We start from the raw sequence: 22,971 nt of genomic DNA on the forward strand, positions 1-22,971 counted from the left end.
TATTTTTAAAGATAACCAATCTGATCATTTACCACACTTCCGGTTTTCAGGTTATTACTTCAAAATAAAACTTACAAAATAGACATACAGATTCGCAGTGTGACTGACTGTGACCACAACAGTAGGCAGAACTTTCAGGATTGTACCCATGTGGACCAGATCACGGATCCATGACAACTTTCAATTAAAAAGAGTCAGATAATTTAAAACAGAATCCGATAAAACTGAGAGTCAGGAAGTGTACAATCGCGGCATGACTGTCTGAGTTGTTGTTACAGGAGTGTTGTGCTGTGTCGTTGGGCGTATTGCTTTGCATGTTGAAGGCGGAGCAGCTACAGAGGATCTAATGTTAAACGTATTGGTGATACTTTAACATTGGAAAGGGCGACACCACCCTGCTAACCGTAAACTAGCTTTAATATCTAGACATAAACACCACCTCTCTCTTCTGTGAGACCTGCAACGCTTCACATCTAACGGTACGTTTGAATTTACTTGTCTGCGGAATGTAATGTGCTGACCAAAGTAGTGTCCAATTTACCAATAAGCATTTTAGATACTAGCCAAGTTAGCTTGCTAAGGTTAGCTGTTGCACTTTCTCCTTTGCTCTTATGCTCCCTACCGGCTAACGTTGAACGTCATTATGTGTCACATTTTCCACAATACGTTACTTGTTGTTGGCGTTACTGGTTCACTCGAAAATGTCTGAATGAGGCACCACCCTTTTGTATATTTTGTATCACGCTAGCTCTTCTCTATATTACATGTTTGAAGCGTAGCATTGGGTAAAGCTAACTGTTGACAGCCATTACAACGAATTATAACGTACCTCATCGTAGTAGCGTCATTGCGAATTGCACACATTTGTAAAAATAACCAACTGCATGCCAACCTCACAGGGCTAACTAATCCTGACTAGCATCTTCACAATTCATACCATTAAGTGTGTGCGTAAACAAGCCTAAATAATACGTTTGAATATGTTATGTCCACACTGTTATGTCCCTTCATGTCTGTGTTGCTTCTCCAGCTCATTACCAGGCAGACATGGCTGCTACTCAATGTGTAACCAAGGTGGAGCTGACTGTGTCCTGTGAGAATCTTCTGGACAAGGACATCGGCTCAAAGTCTGACCCCATGTGTTCCCTGTTGATGAGCAGCACTGACTCCCAGTGGTATGAGGTCAGTAGGATGCCTGAATCTGGATTGATTTTATATCAGTGAGCTTCAGATTTATTGTTTATATTATTGAACTGTTGTAAAAATGTCATTGGGTCTGAATCTCAAACATAACACTCAATATTAAAAACCATGTATTATTATGAAAGGCAAAATTGTATTCCTATGAAAATCGTCTGGTTTAATTGAAAGGTTTTTAACCTAATTCATTTTACCTAGGTGAGGCAGTTAGTACTATTGCAACAGAAAATCACATAGCAGTGTTAATGGTTAACCCCCCAATGGAAAATGTAGTGTTGAGTAAAGAAGTATTCACTCATCCATTTCCTGTTTCGTCAGTGCATATGTGCCAATACATCCTTATTTTTTGACATTTGGATCTCTTGAAATGTATGCATGACAGTTGCAATCCAACGTTTCCTAACAGGTGGGACGCACTGAGCAAGTCCAGAATTGCCTGTGCCCAAAGTTTGCAAAAAAGTTTGTCATCGACTACTACTTTGAAATAGTGCAGAAACTGAAGTTTGGGATTTATGACATCGACAACAAAACTATCGACCTGAGTGACGACGACTTCCTGGGGGAACTGGAGTGTACGCTGGGCCAGGTGAGGCTTTTGGCTCTTTTTCTTCACACTACATGTATGTAAGTCATCCTTGAGCTTCAAAAGAGATGAATACTTTCACTTTTAATTTTAATTTGGACATTTCTGATTCTAAGTTACCAACAGTAAAAGGGTTGTTGATAAACTGACTTCACAATCCTATCAGGCACATAGGTTTATGAGTGGTAGGATAACATATAAGAGCTATGATGCACATCAATATTTACCATCTCTGATAAGCAGAGAGGCTGTGTAGGCTTTCTGTGTAACACGACCCCAGATGTGTGTTCTGCCAGTTTGTTTTGGATGTGGTGTGCCTCATCACCTGGAGGCTGCTGTTTTGATTACTACCCTATTTCAACTGCTGCTTCCTCTTTTACCTCTACTTCTTGTTTTTTTAGGTTGTGTCCAGTAAAAAACTGACCCGACCCCTTCTCTTGAAGAAAAAATCCCCTGCAGGAAAAGGGACCATCACAGTGAGTGTTGGAGAGAGCTACAAATAAATATTGCAATTCTTTCCTTCTGTTATTTAATTGGTTCGTTATTGTGCTGTAGATCAGTGCAGAAGAAATCAAAGATAACAGGGTGGCCAATTTTGAAGTTGAAGCAAGAAAACTTGATAACAAGGTGAGTGTGATTCTTGCTCAAGCACTTTGAATCGCCACGTGCTGAAAAGTGCTATATAAATAAAATTGCCTTGCCTTGCTGAAAAAAAGAAATGCCTGCATTCTTTTTTTACACATTTTAGTGCATTTTTCTAATTGATGTGTCTCATTACTTTCATAATTTCCAGGATTTCTTTGGGAAGTCCGACCCTTACCTGGAATTCTACAAGCAGACGGCAACTGGATGGCAGCTGGCTCACAGGACCGAGGTATACACAGTATTCTGATATCAATGTTTGATTTCTTTCCTGTCATAAATAAATCGGCCCCTTTCCCAGAAGGGGATAGTACAACTCTATGAAGATAAACAGTTTGTATTACATGGTCGGTTAAACTCCCATTTATGAGGTTTCATTCATTGCTGTCTGAATGAAAAGAGGAACAACTGGTGATATAGCTGTGTTACACTCGCATCCTTTGCAATGGCAAAACTCACATCTGTCTTACTGAAGAAATGATAAGAAGTCCCCCTCGCAACTCAAATGTTCTGTAACCCTCTTCCTGTGCTCTCACTTAACCGCTGCCAATACCACAGAGACTTTTTATATTACAAAATAAATGTTAAATTGGATGTTGTTATTGTGTATGAAGGGAGAAGCCAAATCGTGCTCATCATGCTCATTTTTGAGCATGATTAAATTCAAATCTATATAATTTGGTTTAAACCATATTTGCAAAAAGCAGGGTGTGATGCCCCTGTGGGTCCATCAGTAGAGAGGGTGTGGCTGTTCCGTCTGTGCTGCATTGGATCCAGTGATTGCCTTGATTGCGGTAATTCAGGGCACCTGGGTCTGGTGTCGTCCTAGAGCTATTTAAAGCCTCTCTGCTCCTATCTGGGGGCTCTCTGCTTTCTCCTGCAGGCAACCGGCTCTGAGGAGTAAACCCAGTGTCTATTTTGACGTGTTTGTGCAAAAATAAACACCTTTTTTATACCCGTTAATGTGTTGCATCTCCTTTTTGTTGTGGCCTTCTGAGCCAGGTCGCAACACAGGGACACATCTGACAGCACCATGCTGCACAATACAGCAGCCTCAGACTGAACCACAGCCCATATTAGCTTTCATGCTGCAGTCTCCTTAACTGACTCAAACACATGAACCATTGTCTTGTTCTACAGCTTAACAACAATGCACCTGGGAAAGTGTACCTCTAATTATGGGGCACATTTCTTCTTAATACTAAAAAGTATTTAATACATTTAAAAACATGTGAACATTAAATTAGACTTCAAAAAGGGATGGTTAAATGTGCTTTCAGTTGGACTTTGATAAATGTGTGCTGATAGGGCACCTGTATAATTTTCATGAATTCTGTCCTCAGGTGGTGAACAACAACTTGAATCCAACATGGAAACCCTTTCGAATCTCCCTGCAGTCTCTCTGTGGAGGAGACATGGACAAACCTATAAAAGTAATTGCTTTTCTAACATAACAACTCACACATCTGCAGTGTGTTTCTGACCCTGCTATGGCGTCCGTTGATAATGTTTTGTTAAGTGGCACTGTATGTTTTCATAGTCTAGATGTAATTCAAGCTTTCTTGAAGATGTAAAGAGTTTTCACAGCAAACTTATGTTGGCTCTCTCAGAACATCTCAGTTTCATGATGTATATTTTTTAACTTCTGAAGCAAACATGTCAGGAAGGAGGCTGTTTTCAACTATACACTACAAGTGAGTTACCCAGTGTGTTACAGTCTCTGACTTTCTTCATCTTGCCATCACTTTACGGGTGATGTGGTTGAATGGAGTAGAAGGGAGTGTGAAAAATACACTATGCCGCCTGAAATCTCTGGCCCTACAAGATTTCTTCATCCAACTTGATCGTGTCATAATACATTTGTCTGAAACTACACATTCTTCTTTAGTCATTTTACTGTCCACTCACTCTAGTATATTACCTAGAATTAGGTTTTCAATCTCACTTGCATGTTTTCACTTCTACATTTGTAATTGTTGCAATAAAGGGTCAGTTCACGCAAATTACAAAAAAATGTAATAAACCATTTTGGTTTTATCTGCCCAGATGTTTAGGATCTGCCTCCAGTCAAATACAATGGAGGTCTTTGAACATATATAAAACTATAATATAATAATGCATAGACCTCACTGTAAACACTGCTTCATTTTTTTCTAGTTTAGGTGAACAGGCCCTTTTTAGTGTTTTGTTTTCTATATGCAAGTTATTTAACTTTGTTTTCATTTGAATTGAATTTGATTTAATCTCCACTGTGTGCTTTTACCTGTTTCCAGGTTGAGTGTTATGACTATGACAACGATGGCTCACATGATCTTATTGGAACCTTTGAGACCACGATGACACGCTTCCAACAAGCATCGCGATCCTCTCCGGTATGTGTGTTTACATTGTTTGGATGTAAAAACCAAATTGGAATATTTCCCCTTTATTCTCTGATTGTAAAGACATTGAATGCTTCATCCTGGGTTCTGAAAAACACCAATTGAAAACACCATCTTCTTACATTTCAAAGACCTAAAAACGAACCAATTAATAGAAAAAGTAATGGACAGATTAATTAACAATGAAAACAATCTTCCCACTGGTAATAACACCCTTGCTGTTGTGTGTTGTCCTCAGGCAGAGTTTGAATGCATGAACAGTAAAAAGAAACAGAAGAAGAAAGGCTACAAGAACTCTGGTGTTGTGAGCGTGAAGTTATGCCAGGTATAGTTCCGTTTTTTGTGTTGAATGCTTACGTGATACATCCTGAGTTAAGTAGTTTGGTTTTGAGATACATGGGCTCTTTCATAGCATGAATCTCCATCTGTTAGGTGGTGAAGGAGTATACCTTCCTGGATTACATTATGGGAGGCTGTCAAATCAACTTCACCGTAAGTCTTGACTTGTGTATCAATGCCTCTCGTTAGAACACTTGTATTACCATGGCACAAACAAACCCTGCATGTCTTTTGGCAGGTGGCTATTGACTTCACAGGCTCCAACGGGGATCCCAAGTCTCCTCAGTCCCTGCACTACATCAGTCCTCAGGGCGTCAACGAGTACCTCTCTGCCATTTGGTCTGTGGGCAATGTCATCCAGGACTATGACAGGTATATGACACATAAAACCCACATTCAAAACCTCATACAGTATTATTATTTGTGCAACTTGGCTTCCAATTTTTTTAAAGAATTGGCTGTGCAGTGCTTCATTGTGTGTACAAATATTTCCCTAGTAGATTGTATTTCTTTGTGTGCAATATACCTAAATATTTTGTCACTCACGTACTAATGTTTTTTTGTCATTCCTGTGTAGTGACAAGATGTTTCCTGCATTTGGCTTTGGAGCCCAAATCCCTCCCACATGGCAGGTAAGACTTGCATTTAATTGTAAAAACTACAAATGCACCTAAAAGACACAGCAGCTGTTTGCATGCAGTTTGAATCGGATATATGGTAGTTAGGCTTGTGAACTAACATCTGATGATATTGGGTTTGAACAGGTTTCCCATGAGTTCCCTCTCAATTTCAACCCGTCAAATCCATTTTGTACAGGTATGTAGAAAGATTGTAAGACATGTTACAACAAATATTATCTAGACTCTACAGAACACATGCAGCTTAATATACAAAAGTTTGCAGTGTGACAATCTCGTGTGTGTGTGTGTGCGTGTGTAGGCATAGAAGGTGTGGTGGAGGCCTACAGGGTGTGTCTGCCCCAGGTCAAACTCTACGGTCCCACCAACTTTTCCCCATCATCAACCACGTAGCCTGCTTTGCTAAGCAAGCCCTGCAGCAGACCACTGCATCAGTGAGTATTTCTGTTCATCCATCATCAGTAATATGACTGAAGGCTTCTATGACCAGTATAACTGCCCTTCATGCACACATAGACTCCATATTTCACAGATAAAGTAGATCTCCATGTATCATGTTCACAATGCAATGGGATGATTTGATAGAAGCTCAACCGGAGCAACAGGGGTTTATGGATGTGGTGTTAAGAAAAATATCACTCGTCACCGGCGTGAGCTTCAATATCAGAATACATGTGTTTATTATGGAAGAGAATGGAAGTAGTCATCACATACAGAGCTGCATGGGACAAATACTTCCCAGAACAGTGTCCTTCAGATGCTTTATATACAAGAGAGGGTGTTACAGTCACAAGATGCATGAATACCGGTTCAAAAGCAGTATTCTATGCTTAGTTCAGATTAGCTAAGGCCTGCGTAAGCAATAAACATGACAGTCATATGTCTATCTCCATAGAGGCTGAATCTTCATGTTAATAGTTGTCCCATAGCTGTCATGCCTAAAACAGATCCTGACGCTCTTCTAGGTAATCATACATCCGGTTACGTACACAGCTACGTAGGGCCTTTGTTATCATGTTATATACTACTCTGATATTAGAAGAGTACATTCAGTATTTTCCCAACAAAAGGGATTGCCCATTGAAGCTATTTTCAGATGTCATTATATATATCCAATGTATTGCATCAGATTTGTCTGTTCAGGAGAGGCCCTACCTTGAGTTGTGTACTTAAACATAGCTGGATACCTTTATTCCAGGTATCATTAACTTTTGACATGTTGCCAGAGCTAAGTGATAATCATTCTTGTCAGTTTTAAATATTTACTCAGGTGTGTCACATGCTTGCATTCCGAGTGTCTCATTGCCCTAACTGCATGTGGATAGCGCCCATTGACAGCAGCTCAAATCAGGTTTGATGTTTCTAAAATACATTTCCTGACCTTTGAAGAAACTGGAAGGGACACATCTAGAACATCTTGATCGTATCATATGACAATGTAAGAAGCATTTTAGTCCTTATTTAAAACTTGCCAATTAATAAATGATCTTTTTTTCAAAGCAATACTACGTTCTGCTGATCATCACTGACGGAGTGATCACAGACATGGATGACACCCGCAGTGCCATCGTCAACGCCTCTCGTCTGCCCATGTCCATCATCATCATCGGAGTAGGGGGGGCGGACTTCACTGCCATGGAGTTCCTAGATGGAGACGATGGACGTCTGCGCTCTCAGACCGGCGAGACCGCCATGCGAGACATCGTCCAGTTTGTGCCATACAGGCAGTTCGAAAAGGTAAGTCACCGTGACAACACCTCTTGTAAAAATGATTGCTATACATTAGTCATTACATTTCAGAACATTATCTTGTGAAATTTCTTTTAAGAACTGCATGCATTTCAGGCTTTTTTCCAAGCATCTCACTGCGTCATTTTTAAGTTAACTTGCTTCTAAAATTGCCTATCCAAACCTAATATAATAGTTCCCCTATCCAATGCCGGTATATATGCACAAACCCAGGGATTCCCAGCCCATCCACCTAGATCTCACTTAGCTTTGTGTACTTTGTGTATTTATCTCTTTTCAGGCGCCCTGCCAGGCTCTTGCCCAGAGCGTATTGGCCGAGTTACCTCAACAAGTGGCCTCCTTCTTCAGTTTATTCAAACTGAAGCCTCCCCGAGATCCTAGTCCTTCATAGGGGTACCCCAAATATTTCAGTCATAAAACCCTCCACCACCCTAGTCTTTGCTTGGCATACATGATTAACCGCCTCCCCGCATGACTCATCACATGTAGTGATTGCTATCCCCATTGTTTTTTTTTACTTTGCTGTGTTCCTTTCAACATTTTCACCTCTGTTTTGCCAAAGATCATTCGTCAGCTTAAAGTAAGACAGTACAATACATGATGTTGTACTTTCTGTCTTTTGTCTGGCTTGATAAGATCACGTTTCATGTTTTTGTTTACATTTAAGCGGAAACTGCTCTCCAGGTCAATAAAACACACCAGTTAGGGATACAGTTTTCCGTCATCTATCTAGCGGAGAAAGTGCTAAAACAATAGCATGATATTTGAAAAAAGTGCGATTTTTCTCGGCCTTCTTTCTAGACCTATCCCACAATTAAACTACTGTTGGTATGGCTGGTTTGTTTAATGCACGTTTGCAAGCCACAATGAGCCCACAATCATCAAAATGTGTTCTGTAGTACTACACTACTCAGTCACTGGTCATCAATGTGTCGTGACCGTTTGAATCTTCAGCTTATTTCCGAAGTGAATTAGGTTGAAGCTTGACAAAAGTAAGAGGACAAGATAAAACAATATTGCTGCTGGTATTGCCTTTGCTGTCACTGTGCAAAATGACACCCTTTAATAATTATTATTTCAAAGGGTGGAACATAACTCCTCATCTGCATGACTTTCTCATCTCATCCCTGCTTCCTTCATTTAATTGAATCAGTTGTTATAATTATCACTTCATAATACATTCAAATTTCTCATCCATGTGCACCTCGCTGTACTTTTTTAAACTCTTCTTTTTACACTTCAGGGTCCTCGGGAAGCACTGGCCAAGAGTGTGTTGGCAGAGGTCCCGGGTCAGCTGGTGGAGTTTTTCAATATCATGAAGCTGACTCCACCCAAAGCCAGTCCTGCACCGACCCCTGCACCGACCCCGGCAGGGACCAACTGATGCTTCAAGGAAACTAACAGACATCTCCTGCAGATTATAAGGAGATCCCAGCTTCAGCTTAAACGGCAATTTCCTTCCTACACTTTCCTAACTAAACCTTTTTCTTTCCACACACACAAAATACATTCACATTGCAGAAACATTATATTTTTTTAATTCATCATGAGAGTGCAGTTTACTTTTATGCCCGTTTGATGGCTTCAGCACCAGACAAAAAATAATGCTGTTAAAGGCATTAAGATGACCTTTTAATTATGGCATCAACAAATGCATGGGAAACTGGTGTGATAGTAAAATATATCACAAATAATTTGTATGTCATTAGCAAAATGCCTGCTGCACTACTAGCATAATCGTGTACGTACAGTATTGCCAAGTAGATATGTAGACGCTGCTGTTTTGGCACATAGAGAACATATTGCCTTAATGTTCTCTATGCACATGCTTCCCTATGCACTATGAGGTTTTACCTAATGAATGCCAAACTCTCTGTAGTTATAGACTTGTGTAAACCAGAGCTATTTATACCTTTAAGTATGAAACTGAAATATTGTGATCGCTACAAAAGTAGTAGTTCGTTATGAGGTATTGTGCCAGTCATCACTCAGTTATTGTAGTTGACCATTATGCCAGTTTGTACTTTGACTTCCACATTTAGATTAGCAAAGACACCATTGGGTCGTTCCCTTGACATGGACTAACAAGTAAGGATTTACTTTTCCTACTATATGGCTATCGACCTTTGATTTACTCTGTTTTATCTCATTTCAGTATTAATCATTTCCACCTGGAAACTAGATTCAGTACTGCTTAATGTAATCTTTGCATGTCAAGTACACAACTGTCTGTTACAATTTAATTGTTGTACAATGAAAGCTATAAATAAGCATCTGATGTATCAGCTTTAGGTGATGTGCCTTAAGTGTTTCCATACAGAAAGTGCACCCCCCCCCCCAATAAAGCAGCTCTTATACAATACAAATTGAATTTTATTTAACACTTTAATGCAATTCTACAGGGTGACACCAAGGTGTTCTTTTGCCATCATTTCACAGCTCCCTATTACAAAAACACAGCCGTCTTCTGCCAATGAACACAAACACTTTATTGTGTAAAAGAGTGCAAAGCTTGTTCAGTGAAATCATTATTGACAATATACAGAAGTGAGTTGTTGCCGAGACATCCCATCAGTACTTAGACTGCTCTCAACCTAATAACCTGGACTTAGGCACTTAAGTTCTTGTATAAAAAAAAATAGCCTTTTCTCTACATTGATAGGATTTATTATTCATCCTAATAACATATGTTTAATGTCTTTCTGTTGAGTCTGTAAATCCAGAGTGTAGCTACTCAGAATGGATTATATGATGTATTTTTTTCAAAATCCTTAAGACTAAGAGTCACTTTACTTGCATCAGTTCACATGCACATATGACTACCAGAAGCGACATTTCCTCGGGCATTTAGCATGACAAACATTCTACCTTTTCAGTGTAAAAGTATTTCACCTGCTACTACCATGGCAACAAATAGCCAGTGACACAGCTTTAGGGTTTGAAATGACTGAAGTTATGGCTCCATGTGGATTTATTTACATGCGGTGGATTTTGTTGTGATCCATGAACTGTTTGAGGTTGTGCAGGTTGTCCCACCACTTGAAGAGGAAGGTCTCTGCGATGAGGCTGAACCAGGGTGTGATCTCCACTTCTTTGCGCTTTGCCTTCTCCAACATCTCCTGAAGCTCCTCCTTGCTCACATAGCAGTGGGTTTTGATCTCATTGGGGTCTGGACTCAAATCCACATCCTTCAGAAGGACAAAAAAGAGATGTTATCTATAATTTACACAGACGGGCCAGATATCCTAATTCCAAGTTGAACAGTGCTACCTTCTGCATGAACAGGATGTAGTCAATCTCATGTTCTCCCCACACACCGTCTGACTGGGCTTTGTAGTGGATCCTCGTCAGATAAGTCATTTCATCTGGTGTCACCTGAGGAGCAACAGGAAGTAAAAGGCGATCAGATGCAAGGAAAGATTCCTCTCCCAGTATTTCAGGAGTCAGGATTTCAACACATGCGGTTTACCTGTTCCATGGGGATACCCAGTTCAGCCTCGAGTCTCCTCTGAGCTGCTCTCCTCACTCCAATTGCGTCCTTCTCCTCCAGCTCACTGTCTGTGTGTAAAGGGTGACTGCAGCATGTGTTCGTGAAGCAGCCTACGTACAGACACAGGAGAGGGTTAAACATCAGTGTTTAATCATCTTGCCATGCTATATTCACCCATGAGTATTTTTGGAAATGGTTAAACTGGGGTATACAATTGTCACTGACCTGGAAAAGTGATTTTGGCGTCAGACCTCTGTTGTAAGAGCAGCTTCTCTTCACTGTTGAAAATGAACACGCTGAAAGCTCTGTGTAATAGACCTAGAAAGACAAACAATTTACTACAAGTACACATTTGAAACAAGTTATGCATTCGAGGCGTGACAGGTGTGTCCAGACAGGTACCTTTGTCAATGTTAGCGTTCAGGTGGCAGTTTTTCTTGGTGTCTGCTCCAACTTTGTGGTCGTTCTCGTCGATGAGGATGCACATCTCGGCCAGAAGCTTCACCTGCTTCTCGTCCAGGTGGTCTGTGGTTATCCCAGGCATTCTGACAGCTGACTGTAGGGGTTTTACCTCACTGTACAGGAAGAGGAGCAGTGTGCAGAAAACATTCATTTAATGCATATTTTCCAAAGTGACAGTCTTGAACCTTCAGTAACTGAAGTAGGTAGTACTTGACCAACAAATCCAACTGCTGTTCACTAGTTTTTCTGGAGTTTTCATAGAAAGAGTTAGTGGACTCTGAGTGCTTTTCAAGTTTAGGACTGAACTCATTTTAAAATGGGGAGTAAATCAAAACATAATCAAAGCAAAATATATTTAATGGTGTGGTTTCTGCAAAAATATTGTTAGCAATACATAACAATTAACATTACATTTACAGAAAATGCTATATGCCCTTATCAACTTCATAGTGTCCAAGTGAAGCTTTTCATATTGTTGATTTCGTCAAATACTCAAAAATAGTAAGAATGTAAATATTTATACAAAAAATAGCAATGGTACCATTTCAGGCGCTTTGCTTTAGGTGGGCGTTAACTATTAAACTTATATTTTGATACAGCATGCCATGCTGCCATATATCTTATCTTGTGAGCCTTAGTTTTACGTTAGAAATGTGCATGTTAAAATAATATTGCTGTCAATGCAGCTTGCCTTGATGTAATGTATACCGTATTGAAGAGAATATACCCAAGCGTCGAGTTGCTATTGTAAAAGTGTGTACTTTAATACGCAAACCCATGAATACAATGCTTGTTAAATAAGAATTTGGCATGACTTTATTTCATGTGAGGCAATGACATTTATCTGAACTATTGAGACAGGCTTTAGTGTAGCTCAGCTATCAATAGCACAATCAGCATGTCTTAGCTTAGGCTTATCTCTTGCTTTGCTCTTCACAAACGTAAACAATGCCTTCTATAAACCTACATTAAATAGCACTAGCTTACCTTGAAATAGCTCTGACGCAGGAAGTGTAGATATGTCTTTGCAGAGATGCAACAACTCTGGAAGCACCAGGTACGTTTGATTTAAGCACAGGGTTGCTTTTGGTGGAAACCATCCGTAGCACCGCCCACACTCCCCGCACCATCGCCTGACATAAACAGAAAACCAATCACAAGGTCTGAGCGGGTGGACGAAGGTAAAACCCGGAGAGGATTTCATTCAGGTAGGACCGGAAGTTAACGTTGCAGATGATACCTGTGGACTGAAGTCAGGGCAGCCAGGCAGAGGGTAAACTTTGGTTGAGCTTTCAAATGTTTTATACACATTAACTACATGCTTATGATGAATTAAACCCATATATATTTTACTATACAGCGTAGGGGTTGTAATAAAATATTATTATGGATCCATGCAACAATTGAGAATCTTCTGTGATGGAGGAAGTATTTACATGGTTCTAAAGTAAAAGTACTTTGTTCATTTAAATGGCCACTAAGTGTATATCAAAGCATTATGGTAGTAAGTCTTAACAAGAACCCATTCAGTGGAAAATAGTATGATCTTAATGTCCCGTTCTAAGTAATCCACTTCGTGTCTTCCTTCAAACACAGTCCACACGCCATCATACCACTGCACAGCCCGCACCATCCAGGCCTCTGACATCTGAACATAAGTATGCATTGATTGCTACATACACAACCTACTGAGAAACCGATAACACGCTTAATTACTTACGAAACAATTTTCCTGTTTCAAGTGAATTCAATGTCGTACTTTGCATGTGTCTACGACGATATTTCAGAGCCAAATACTGTGGTCGAGCCACTTAGCTTTCACTGCCTGCTTCTGAGGTCACTGGTTTTGATTGGATGCTTTAGCATTAGCGTCACTGCCCATTGGCTTACACAGTGCAAACACAAACCATGTGATACGGAAATCGGTGTACCAGTAAAATACGTGATGTGTCAACATTCGGATAAATATTCTGATACATTTTCATATTGTCGTTGTCAATTCGGCGAAAAACATGTAACGTGACACGTCGATAGGTTTCCATATAATCATACCGAGTAAGGAAGGTTAGGCTGCTGTTTTTTTCATAGACGGTAGCTAGTTGCCGCAATTAGCATCATATGTGAAAGCTAGCATGCGCTGGCTTGTAGCTCATTTTGTTTGTAAACCGCCTTTCTGGCTGTGAATCAGTGACAGTGGTGAGTTTCTTCCTTGTTTCGTAATATTTCAGAATCATATCGGTGAAAGGTCACACGCCTAAAGTGTACGGTCACATGTCATGAAAGCTGCGTTACATATTTGTATTGCAAGCGTTACGATATTTGTCCACGTACATTTTCCATGGGCAGTAATTACTCAGCGTTAAATACACTGTTTCAGTCTTGCATAATGCTATGCTAAAATATGTTGTCCATTGTCCCATTGACTATAATGTTAAATGTGGCGCTATGCCATGATAACAAGAGCACCAACACGCACAGTCCTACCATGTGTTAGCATGCAACGACCTTTAAGATACTGTCAAATGTGCAACAACAGTGGGCAGTAGTCAGTAAGATGAATTACCTTTGAAAAGAGGTTTAATTAAAAGACAAGTACTTTTTTAAATGTAGAATTTCTAAGGTCAGGTTCTAAAAAGTGCACGTTATATTTATAAGCAAAGCCTGCTTTCTTGACATTATTATGCTTTTCTGAGACCAAATTGGACAATTCCATTACAGATTCAGAGATTGAAATTGAAGATTATCTTGTAGTGAGAAGGGACAGGAACGTGAATGGAGGTGGTGTCTGCATGTACATACATAAAGACACCAATTTCAAAAACCGTACTGACCTGCATCATGAAAATATTGAATCTGTGTGGGTTGAAATTCTTTTTGACAATGCTAAATCTGTAATAGTCGGGACAATCTATAGACCACCGGAACAGAGTGACTTTTATGATACATTAGATGGGTGTTTGGCTGATGTGGGGGATGTAGAGACAATTATTATTGGAGACTGGAACACGGATATGCAACGTAAAGACACGTCCGTCTTCAAGTCCTTCAGTAGGATTTGTGATCTGCACGGCTTCAGCCAGCTAATCACCCAACCCACCCGGGTATGTGAAACAACACAAACTACCATTGATCTCATTCTGACCTCTGACAAGTCCAGGATCTCCAGTAAAGGGGTTATAGCATGCGGGTTAAGTGATCATTATATGATATTCTGTACCCGCAAAAAGCTAAAACAAAGGGCCGGCTGTCACAAAACAGTCATATCTAGAGACCTCAAAAACTACTCTAGCGAGGCCTTTAACCTAGCACTGGAGAGCCTGGACTGGTCAGATGAGCTCAGTGGTACACAAGTTGAAGAAACATGGCTTGGTTTCAAAAACAAATTCTCTGCAATACTCAATGATTTGGCCCCCCTAAGAACAACCAGGGTAAAAAATCGCGCTGAGCCGTGGATGCACTCCGGCATACTGACCGCCATGAAAACCAGAGACAAAAAATGCTCTGAGTTTCATAAAAGTCAGTCAAAGCTTTCCAAAAGCACGAGCAGTGAACTCCAGGCCCACGTGACTGAACTAAAAATGGAAAGAAACAGACTAAGAAATGACGTAAGCTCCATGATCAAAACTGCCAAAAAGAATTTCATCAATGTCAAAACTGAGGAAAACAAAAATAAACCCCGTGAACTTTGGAAATGACTCAATAACCAGCTTGGCTGCAGTAAAAAACTCAAAACGAGATTTTCTAACTTAAACATAAAGACAGATAACAGGCTCATCACAGACAAACTGGATGTGGCCAAGTACTTGAACATTTCACAAACATAGCCACAACTCTGGTAAATAAATTACCCTCCCACTCAGGGCTTTTTGGAGTAGATCACATCATGACCTACTACAAAAACCTAGGGGTACGCAAAGATGATTTCAGTCTAGCAAGGGTAACAACAGCAGAGGTACTCATTAAACTGAGCGCCCTCCAACCTAACAAGGCCACTGGCCACGACAATATCCCCTCCAAATTCCTCAGAGACACAGCAGCCGCCATCTCACCAGTCATAGCTCACATAATTAACCTCTCCATAAAACAGGGAAAAGTACCCAAAGACTTCAAAATTGCAAGAGTAACCCCCCTGCACAAAAAGGGCAGCAAATTGGACCCAGGCAACTACCGCCCTGTTTCTATACTTACCTCCATCTCGAAAGTCATGGAAAAAATAGTATATGAACAGGTCGAAAAGTACCTCGCGGAAAAGAAACTAATCTATGAATTTCAATCTGGCTTTAGAACATCCCACTCCACTGACACATGCTTTCTTTATTTGAGCGACCACATCAAACAAGAGGTGGACGAGGGCAAGTACTGCGGCATGGTGATGCTGGACCTACAAAAGGCTTTCGACACTGTCAATCACCCCATTCTGATTGACAAGCTAAACGCAATTGGTTTTGATAAACTATCGGTGAGCTGGATGCAATCCTACCTGGAGGGGAGAGAACAGATGGTGGAGGTAAACGGTACTCTGTCCCCCCCCCCTCCCAGTGAGCTGTGGTGTTCCACAAGGAAGCATATTAGGTCCGTTACTGTTCCTAATTTATGTAAATGACATGTCATCAGCATGTGACTGCAACTTGTTCCTGTTCGCGGACGACTCAGCCCTGCTGGTCTCTGACAGGAACAGGTTACAGGTTGAAAAAACCCTCAGCTCCGAGCTCGGCAGAATCTGCACCTGGCTCGCCGATAATAAATTGTCATTACACCTGGGTAAAACAGAGTCCATTCTCTTCGGTTCGAAACATAATCTCAGCAAATCCGACGACTTCTCAGTTGCAGTGGGCGACATTATTGTCACAAGTAAGAAGGAAATTACATACCTAGGATCTATTCTTGAGGCAAACCTCTCCTGTGACAAAACGGCATCCAATGTAATAAAAAAAGTCAATCAAAGAACTAGATTCCTACACCGGATCTCCTCTCTGGTAAACAAAAACACCCTGAAAACTCTGGCAGGAGCACTCATTCAAGGGTACTATGACTATGCTTGCCCGTCATGGTACCATAGCACCTCCAAGGCGCTAAAAATAAAACTTCAAACATCGCAAAATAAACTGGTCAGACTACTGCTTGACCTTTCATCTAGAACCCACCTCACCTCTGCCCACTTTGACAACCTAGGATGGCTTAGAGTAGACGACAGAGTACAGCTACTTGCAATGGGCCTGGTCTACAAGATCCACTACACCTCTATGGTACCCATGTACATGTCAAAATTCTTCCCAAAGGTCAAGGAATACCATGATCATAACACCAGAGGGAGCTCCACAAATCATGTGAAACCCAGATTTGGCACAAAAAAAGGGGGAATACACGTTTCGCAATTATGCCACATCAAGGTGGAACGCTCTTCCCACAACTGTAAAGGAAAGTAAAACTATACTTACCTTCAAAACCTCTCTTAAAGAGCACCTTCGGGGGAGAGCATTGCAAAACTGGCCCCGGTAATGGTACAAATCTCAACCTGTCGTTCAATGGACAGCTTCCCCCCCCCATCTATGTATATACTGGCATTTTAGACTCTGTTACTAACTGTATATCTGTAGACTTGGTATGTCTTAAATGTCCGGTTAGGATGTATTAGAACGAAATCTAAAATGAAAATTGTAAACAAGCAATCTGTATGTAAAAAAACCACCTGTATGTAAATTGTAAATAAGCCATCTGTATGTCAAATATGTCTTATATGTCTTAAATGATATGATGAATTGGAAATGGGGGACCCTGATGTAAACAAGACGAAAGTCTTTCTCTGGTCTGCATCCCCTTAACAATTGTATGTTTTGAGCTGTACTGTACTGTACCCAATATACAAGCTGTTAATAAACTTTTCAATCAATCAATCAATCAAAGACATGTGGCCGCATTAAATGTTGTTTTAGAGCAGCAGGTACCAGGGCAAGACTGTAACTACTAAGCACCCTTAATCTAAAATATCTAGTTGAATTACTGTGTATTAATGCAGGGGAGGCGTCCTTTCACCTTGAACTGTTCCTGCAGTGACTGTGAGCCTGAACTTCACTTCCTTTTTTAATTTCAGACAGGTGGTGATAACATACCAACCTACACACGAGCCAACTAGAGAGCCTTTGTTTACCTGCCTCTAAGGTGAGCGGGGAGGGGCAGGGCCACCGTACGGTAGGAGGAATGCCTGTGGAGGGCGGGAGCAGCAGCGGCTCTGCTTCGGCTGCCCGTCACCCAAAGCAGAAGCGCAAGGCTCACAGTTTGTCCATCCGGCGCACCAACAGCACCGAGGAGAGGCCAGCAGGCATCCAGAGAGGAGACATGCTGGAGGGCCAGGTGAGCGACATTCACAAACATCTGGCATTTCTTGCTTTCTCACACACAAGCACACTGACAGCAGCACACAAGTATTTTGGCATCACATCATGCTTATAAAACGTGTGAGAACATATTTTGTAATCCAGGCGCACAACGTTTATTTTGGATGTGCCCCAAAAAATACATACCAGAATGTTTTTCTTTATTAATTAGCATTTTCCTGGTGATGTTTTTTGTCATGTGAGTATAGTACCAGCCGGTTGAGCAGCATTGCTTCTATTTTGTTCCTGGTGTAACATTCACAGCTCCATGCTGCTATGTATTTATGAGATGTGGTTTCTCCTCTCTGTGCAAATGGGAGGTTTTTTTTTAGGCATCTCAATGAATTTTGATTAAAATGTATTCAGTTAAAGTGTCAATGTCATCTTGATTTGGCATTTTTTGAACATTTTCTGTGCTGCATTTACACATGGTTAATGATTTATATTCTTATGTTTTAAACAAAGGGATCTACTGTGACTTTTTAATCCCACTGGTCCCATCAAGTTAGTGATTAACTAACCAAACTGGTTATTTAAATGAGAGCTACAATTGATTTTTAAAGACTTTAGGCAGGCATTTCCTGCTGCAAACCAGTTGCTCTCAAGTCTCTTTTCTATTGAGATAATAAAAAGCTGTTTCTGTTTGATCAACAACATCCTGGTTATTACTTTTGGGAGTTGGCTTAAGGGTGACCCTATTTAGAGTTATCTCTGATAATATCATCATGTATTTCTGTCATGGGAGATTTAACTGAATGAAAGGCAAAACATTGTATTTGGTGCGTTATTTTCTTCCAGATGAACTTTCTCTGTTAGACAATGTTCGTATATCATCAGCCCTTACAACTAGAGCTCATTTTGCACCGGCCTGTTGTCTCATCAAGTTTTAATATGGGCCGCTTGTCCAGGGCTGATTAGTCTTTTCACCAGGCCTTTTTGTCTATTGCCCAGACATGCTGGCTCTGTTTATGTACCTAGTCTACCCCCCAGAAAAAGTTCCACATACACAGAATGCCGTTTCTTTCCATCAATGCTGTCATTATTAGCCAGAGTACATTGCAGGTTTTAGGGCCACAACTAAGCAGCTTTGTAAAAAGCAAACAACAGGCAGCCGTTGTGAAGTGTGTTTACATGAGGCGCCGACGGAATGGTCAGGCGGTTAATGTCACTGTCGCAAACTCTTGGTCATGGACGTGTGCCAGGAGAAAGAGTGACAGTCAAGTGTTTGGTTTCCACGGCTTTCTGATGGCTAGAGAAAGCAGCCGCTCTTAAGGCGAGCTGTCAAATGCAGCCTTTGGAACCTCTTGTTTTTTTGGCAAGCTTTTTACGTGTCTTCGGATGCTAGTGTGGTGTAGACTGGTGGTCAGATAACTGGGTGCCTTTATGAGTTTACCATGGAGGTGAGTCAGATGAAATGTGTTGGTTGGACCCTGGCTCTTGTTATGTAGCTCACATTTGGATGAGATTTTACGCAATTGGTAGCTGATTAAATTACGTAAACACACAGGCTGTGTTTGACATGAGATTTATATAGGTTGCTTTCGATTTGTTTGTTTTCCAAAAAATATTGGACCTGTCAGCAACATTCTGTTTTGATGGTTCTATTTTGAACATTTGATTTGACCCACTATAAGTAAAAGAGAACACCACACTGCAGAGGGATATGGGGGGATGATGACTGCTCCATACACCAATGTGATTTGTAATGTATTATATGTCAGTTTACCATCAGGTTCATTCAAGCCTTGTTCTCTCCTGCTCTGCCTCTACAGGACTCTAAGCTGCCCCTCTCTCTACGGCACAATCTCCTTGACCTTTTTGGCCAGATTGAGCGAGAGTTTGAAAATCTCTACATTGAAAACATTGAATGTAAGTATCAGATTGAGAGAGCGCGGCAAATGTATTCAGATTGCATTTAGATTTCTATGAAACATACCTTACTGAATTGATCTTCAGGTGTTGATTGACGGACCAGATGGTGTCGTTGCTTGCTTACTGATGCTCTCACTGTGCTAACATTACAGTACGCCGGGAAATCGACTCTCTGAACGAGCGTCTGACCGGAGATGGACAGACTGTTGATGGAGGAGACCCCACCAAAGGGGCTCTCAAAACAAAAGGTGCAATATTTTTTTTTCACAATTGGTTGCTGATCTCAATATTCTTAACAGACACTTCTGCATCTTTTGAAATTAAAAGGAAAACTATTGATGGGTGGCTCTCAAATTAAGTGTATATCTCATTCCATTGTTGCACAATATTTAAAAACACAATGACTGTCATTCTGTGCACAATGATGTCAGCAACTCATGTTAATAATGAATTGGTAAAGAGGAATCTTGCATTGTAAAATTGACATGAAGCTAAACTTGAAAAACTGGGATGAGTTCCGTTATAACTTAGGTAAAGCCAGGTTTGCTGAAGTAAGCCTTGTTTAACCAATTCTCTTGTTTTAGGAAACAACCCTATGGTGTGTGTGGTGTGGTGTGCACAACTATAACACTTTATAAGGCTATTAGTGCAGCAGTGAAACCAACCAATGCCACAGTGTTGAATTCCCTTCATTGTTTTCTTTGTTCTTCCCGTCTCCCAGCCAGCCACAGCACCAGCCAACTGTCACAGAAGCTGAAGACGACCTACAAAGCCTCCACCAGCAAGGTACCTGCTATTTTAGCTTATTTTATGGAGCTCATAAGATTTGTCATCTGTGTAATTATTTGAGCTGTGCAGGTTATGGTCACAGACTATCAAAAGCCCCTTTGTTGCTGAGTGAGCAGAAGGAAGTCTTTGTATTCTTCTCCTGAGGTCATGATATGTAAAGGTACACAAATGAAACTGTGACCAAGAATCATTACTGTTGAATGAATTTGTTGTTAAAGTGCTTATGCATTTGGATAAAGACTTTTGAACTTACAGGAAGTGAAGGAAACTTTATTTGTTATTATTAAATGACATATTCCCTTGACTTCTTCCTTTTTAATCTCTTGCCTATGTAGTGCTTGTACACTTTCCACGGCAAAATAAGTGGACCTCGCAACTTCCGTGTGACCTCATGCGAGTTGTGGGGAGGAGATTCATGGGTAACTTCCTGAATGCTCTGTTTGTCACTAAGCATTGTGAGGGCCAGCTGTGGGCTGAGTCTGTTTTAACTGCAGTCTGACTCCTCATGTCTTCTCTGCTCTGCACCCTGTCAGAAGGCCTGTGGGGGATCGGCTGCATTCCTAAATACATTAATAAAACACTTCCAAAAACATTTGGAAGTGTCGTCACTCAAGTTGTTTTTTTCTGAAATTTGAGCATGGCATCCATTTCTTTAGTCGCCCCTTGACTCACTTATCATTAGCCCGTTTAGACAGACTGGCCTCAAACCAAGCAACTTTCAGTACAAAGTTAGTTCGGAGTTAATTAGAGAGTTTGAGAGTTGGCGAAGAAAATTAATCGATACCCCCTGCATGTCTTTGAGCTAAATACTAAGCTAACGTTGCCTAGTACCAGCATCTCAAATACGCAGTGATTAACTTGTTATATGTGGCATTTTTAATCAATCGAGTGTACCGTGCTATTTCTTGCCCAATAACTTGGCATCTCCGCTAGTTGCCTGGCAACTGCTTTTAGATAAGAAGTATTCTAGGATATACACTGTGTAAAAAAAGCCCAAAACAGACACATCTTCTTATCTAACTCTGCAAGAAGTGATTTACCCAAGTTACTTCCTATTCCTTTAATGCAGGGCTTTGTTGCGCATATTAAAGCGTTTTCTTACATCTGGTGTTCCAATCCTTCTTTAGTGTATATTCTAGTAATTTCTGTTTGCCGCTGTTGCTTATGCCTAATGTATGAATGAATGTTATTTCCTTAAAAAACTAAAATACAGAAAAATATTATGCCAACATGAACTTCTCTACCTCATTTTCCTACAGAGTTCCACTTAGCCCCTCAAAGTCTGAGCTACATGAAGAGTGGAATACAATCCTCTTCTGAATTATTTAAAAGTTATAAAAAGAGGATACATAGGATCAAGGGAGAACTTCCTGAATTAACAGAACTAGCTGCTATGTATGTAATAAACAGCTGGCTAAGAAACATGACAGAAAGCTAATGTTGGTAAGACTTCTTGGAACTAATGATCTGTACTAACTAACTCTACCCTTACCTCTGGGGTGACTTTGACTGGAATGGGCTATTTTCCTGTTGCTCATTGATTGCAGATAAGGTTGTGTTTGTCCTGTGATGCGAATGGGAGCTGAGTGAGAGCATCATCTCACACAGGGGAACCAGATGATTGGTTGCTGCATTTAATGACTACCAATGATCGAGGCTTATTGCTGAGGTTATTGCAGCAGCATGCACAATGCATCTTGTGACTCCTTGGTGACAAATCAGATTCACCCTTTCATTTGTTCATCTGCTGACCTGCAGTGACTTCAGGCCATGTGTAACAAGACCCCTCTATATATTTAGAGGTGCCCCACTCGTACAGTATCAGTGTACTGATGAAGCTTGAATTGGCTTTAGAGCAGGCTTGATATTTATACGTGCGTGACACACACAGTTGCAGAAACATTGTCTGCAGTGCTTGTGGCACATAGATTTGGAAATGCTAAAACACTAGGGATAATCTCCACATGGTACAAGTAATGAGGAAAATAAATGAAAGGCTAATCCCACTGACATACTGCATTCATAATGAGCATATGCACAATTAATATGCAGCTACAATATCCATGAATTAGTCTGTGATTTAATTCTAGACTAAACACATAATTGTGCAAAATGTTTCTTCTATCTGAAATGATTACCATGAAAAGAAAAGTTATATTTGATCTTCAAGCGTCATTTACTTATTCATTCTTTCTCACTTTATCGTCAATGTATCTCTCCGTTGGAATCCTGTATCCTGTAGGAAGTATAATTCAAAGTTCAATTAAGTTATGATCTTTCTAGTCTTACGGTATGGTTATGTAATACTTGTAACCGTGGTAATACCATAAATAAATAAGGAATAGCCAGCTTTCAGTTATATTATATAACACAAATAGTAAACCCTATTGATTCAGGTGTCACCCAGAGTTCCCGTTAGCCGGTAATTATCGGACTACGACCGGTAAAATAT

General features: G+C 40.5%; 3 protein-coding genes across 4 annotated transcripts in view; 2 read left to right on the forward strand and 1 right to left on the reverse strand.

The window, feature by feature from the left end:
- Positions 1-122: 122 nt before the first annotated feature.
- On the forward strand, positions 123-9,892 carry LOC117543602 (copine-3-like). Its single transcript, XM_034211969.1, is given in 17 exon segments — positions 123-479; positions 1,031-1,182; positions 1,607-1,786; positions 2,185-2,259; positions 2,339-2,410; positions 2,577-2,657; positions 3,769-3,858; positions 4,699-4,797; positions 5,045-5,131; positions 5,239-5,298; positions 5,384-5,517; positions 5,723-5,777; positions 5,910-5,961; positions 6,085-6,153; positions 6,156-6,217; positions 7,284-7,520; positions 8,776-9,892. Coding segments are annotated over 16 exon segments (1,629 nt in total). The 5' UTR covers positions 123-479; positions 1,031-1,047; the 3' UTR covers positions 8,917-9,892.
- idi1 (isopentenyl-diphosphate delta isomerase 1) lies at positions 9,888-13,328 on the reverse strand. The gene is made up of 7 exons (XM_034211974.1): positions 13,205-13,328; positions 12,472-12,617; positions 11,425-11,597; positions 11,248-11,340; positions 11,002-11,132; positions 10,803-10,907; positions 9,888-10,720 (listed from the first exon to the last, which is right to left on the reverse strand). The coding sequence occupies exons 2-7, from the start codon at positions 12,612-12,614 to the stop codon at positions 10,508-10,510; spliced, it is 858 nt and encodes a 285-aa protein (XP_034067865.1). The 5' UTR covers positions 12,615-12,617; positions 13,205-13,328; the 3' UTR covers positions 9,888-10,507.
- LOC117543604 (WD repeat-containing protein 37-like) overlaps positions 13,039-22,971 on the forward strand; it is a 24,340-nt gene continuing 14,407 nt past the window's right edge. Inside the window, exons 1-5 of one of the 2 annotated variants that reach the window (XM_034211971.1) lie at positions 13,039-13,142; positions 17,576-17,835; positions 19,631-19,727; positions 19,883-19,978; positions 20,452-20,516. In XM_034211971.1, coding sequence (XP_034067862.1) covers positions 17,683-17,835; positions 19,631-19,727; positions 19,883-19,978; positions 20,452-20,516 — 411 coding nt within the window. In that variant the 5' untranslated portion in view covers positions 13,039-13,142; positions 17,576-17,682. Of the gene's footprint in view, positions 13,143-13,381; positions 13,681-17,575; positions 17,836-19,630; positions 19,728-19,882; positions 19,979-20,451; positions 20,517-22,971 lie in introns of those variants that run through there. The other variant, XM_034211972.1, reaches the window with a different exon arrangement.

Source organism: Gymnodraco acuticeps, unplaced genomic scaffold (assembly GCF_902827175.1).
Source record: "Gymnodraco acuticeps unplaced genomic scaffold, fGymAcu1.1, whole genome shotgun sequence".
NCBI classification, from domain to species: domain Eukaryota; kingdom Metazoa; phylum Chordata; class Actinopteri; order Perciformes; family Bathydraconidae; genus Gymnodraco; species Gymnodraco acuticeps.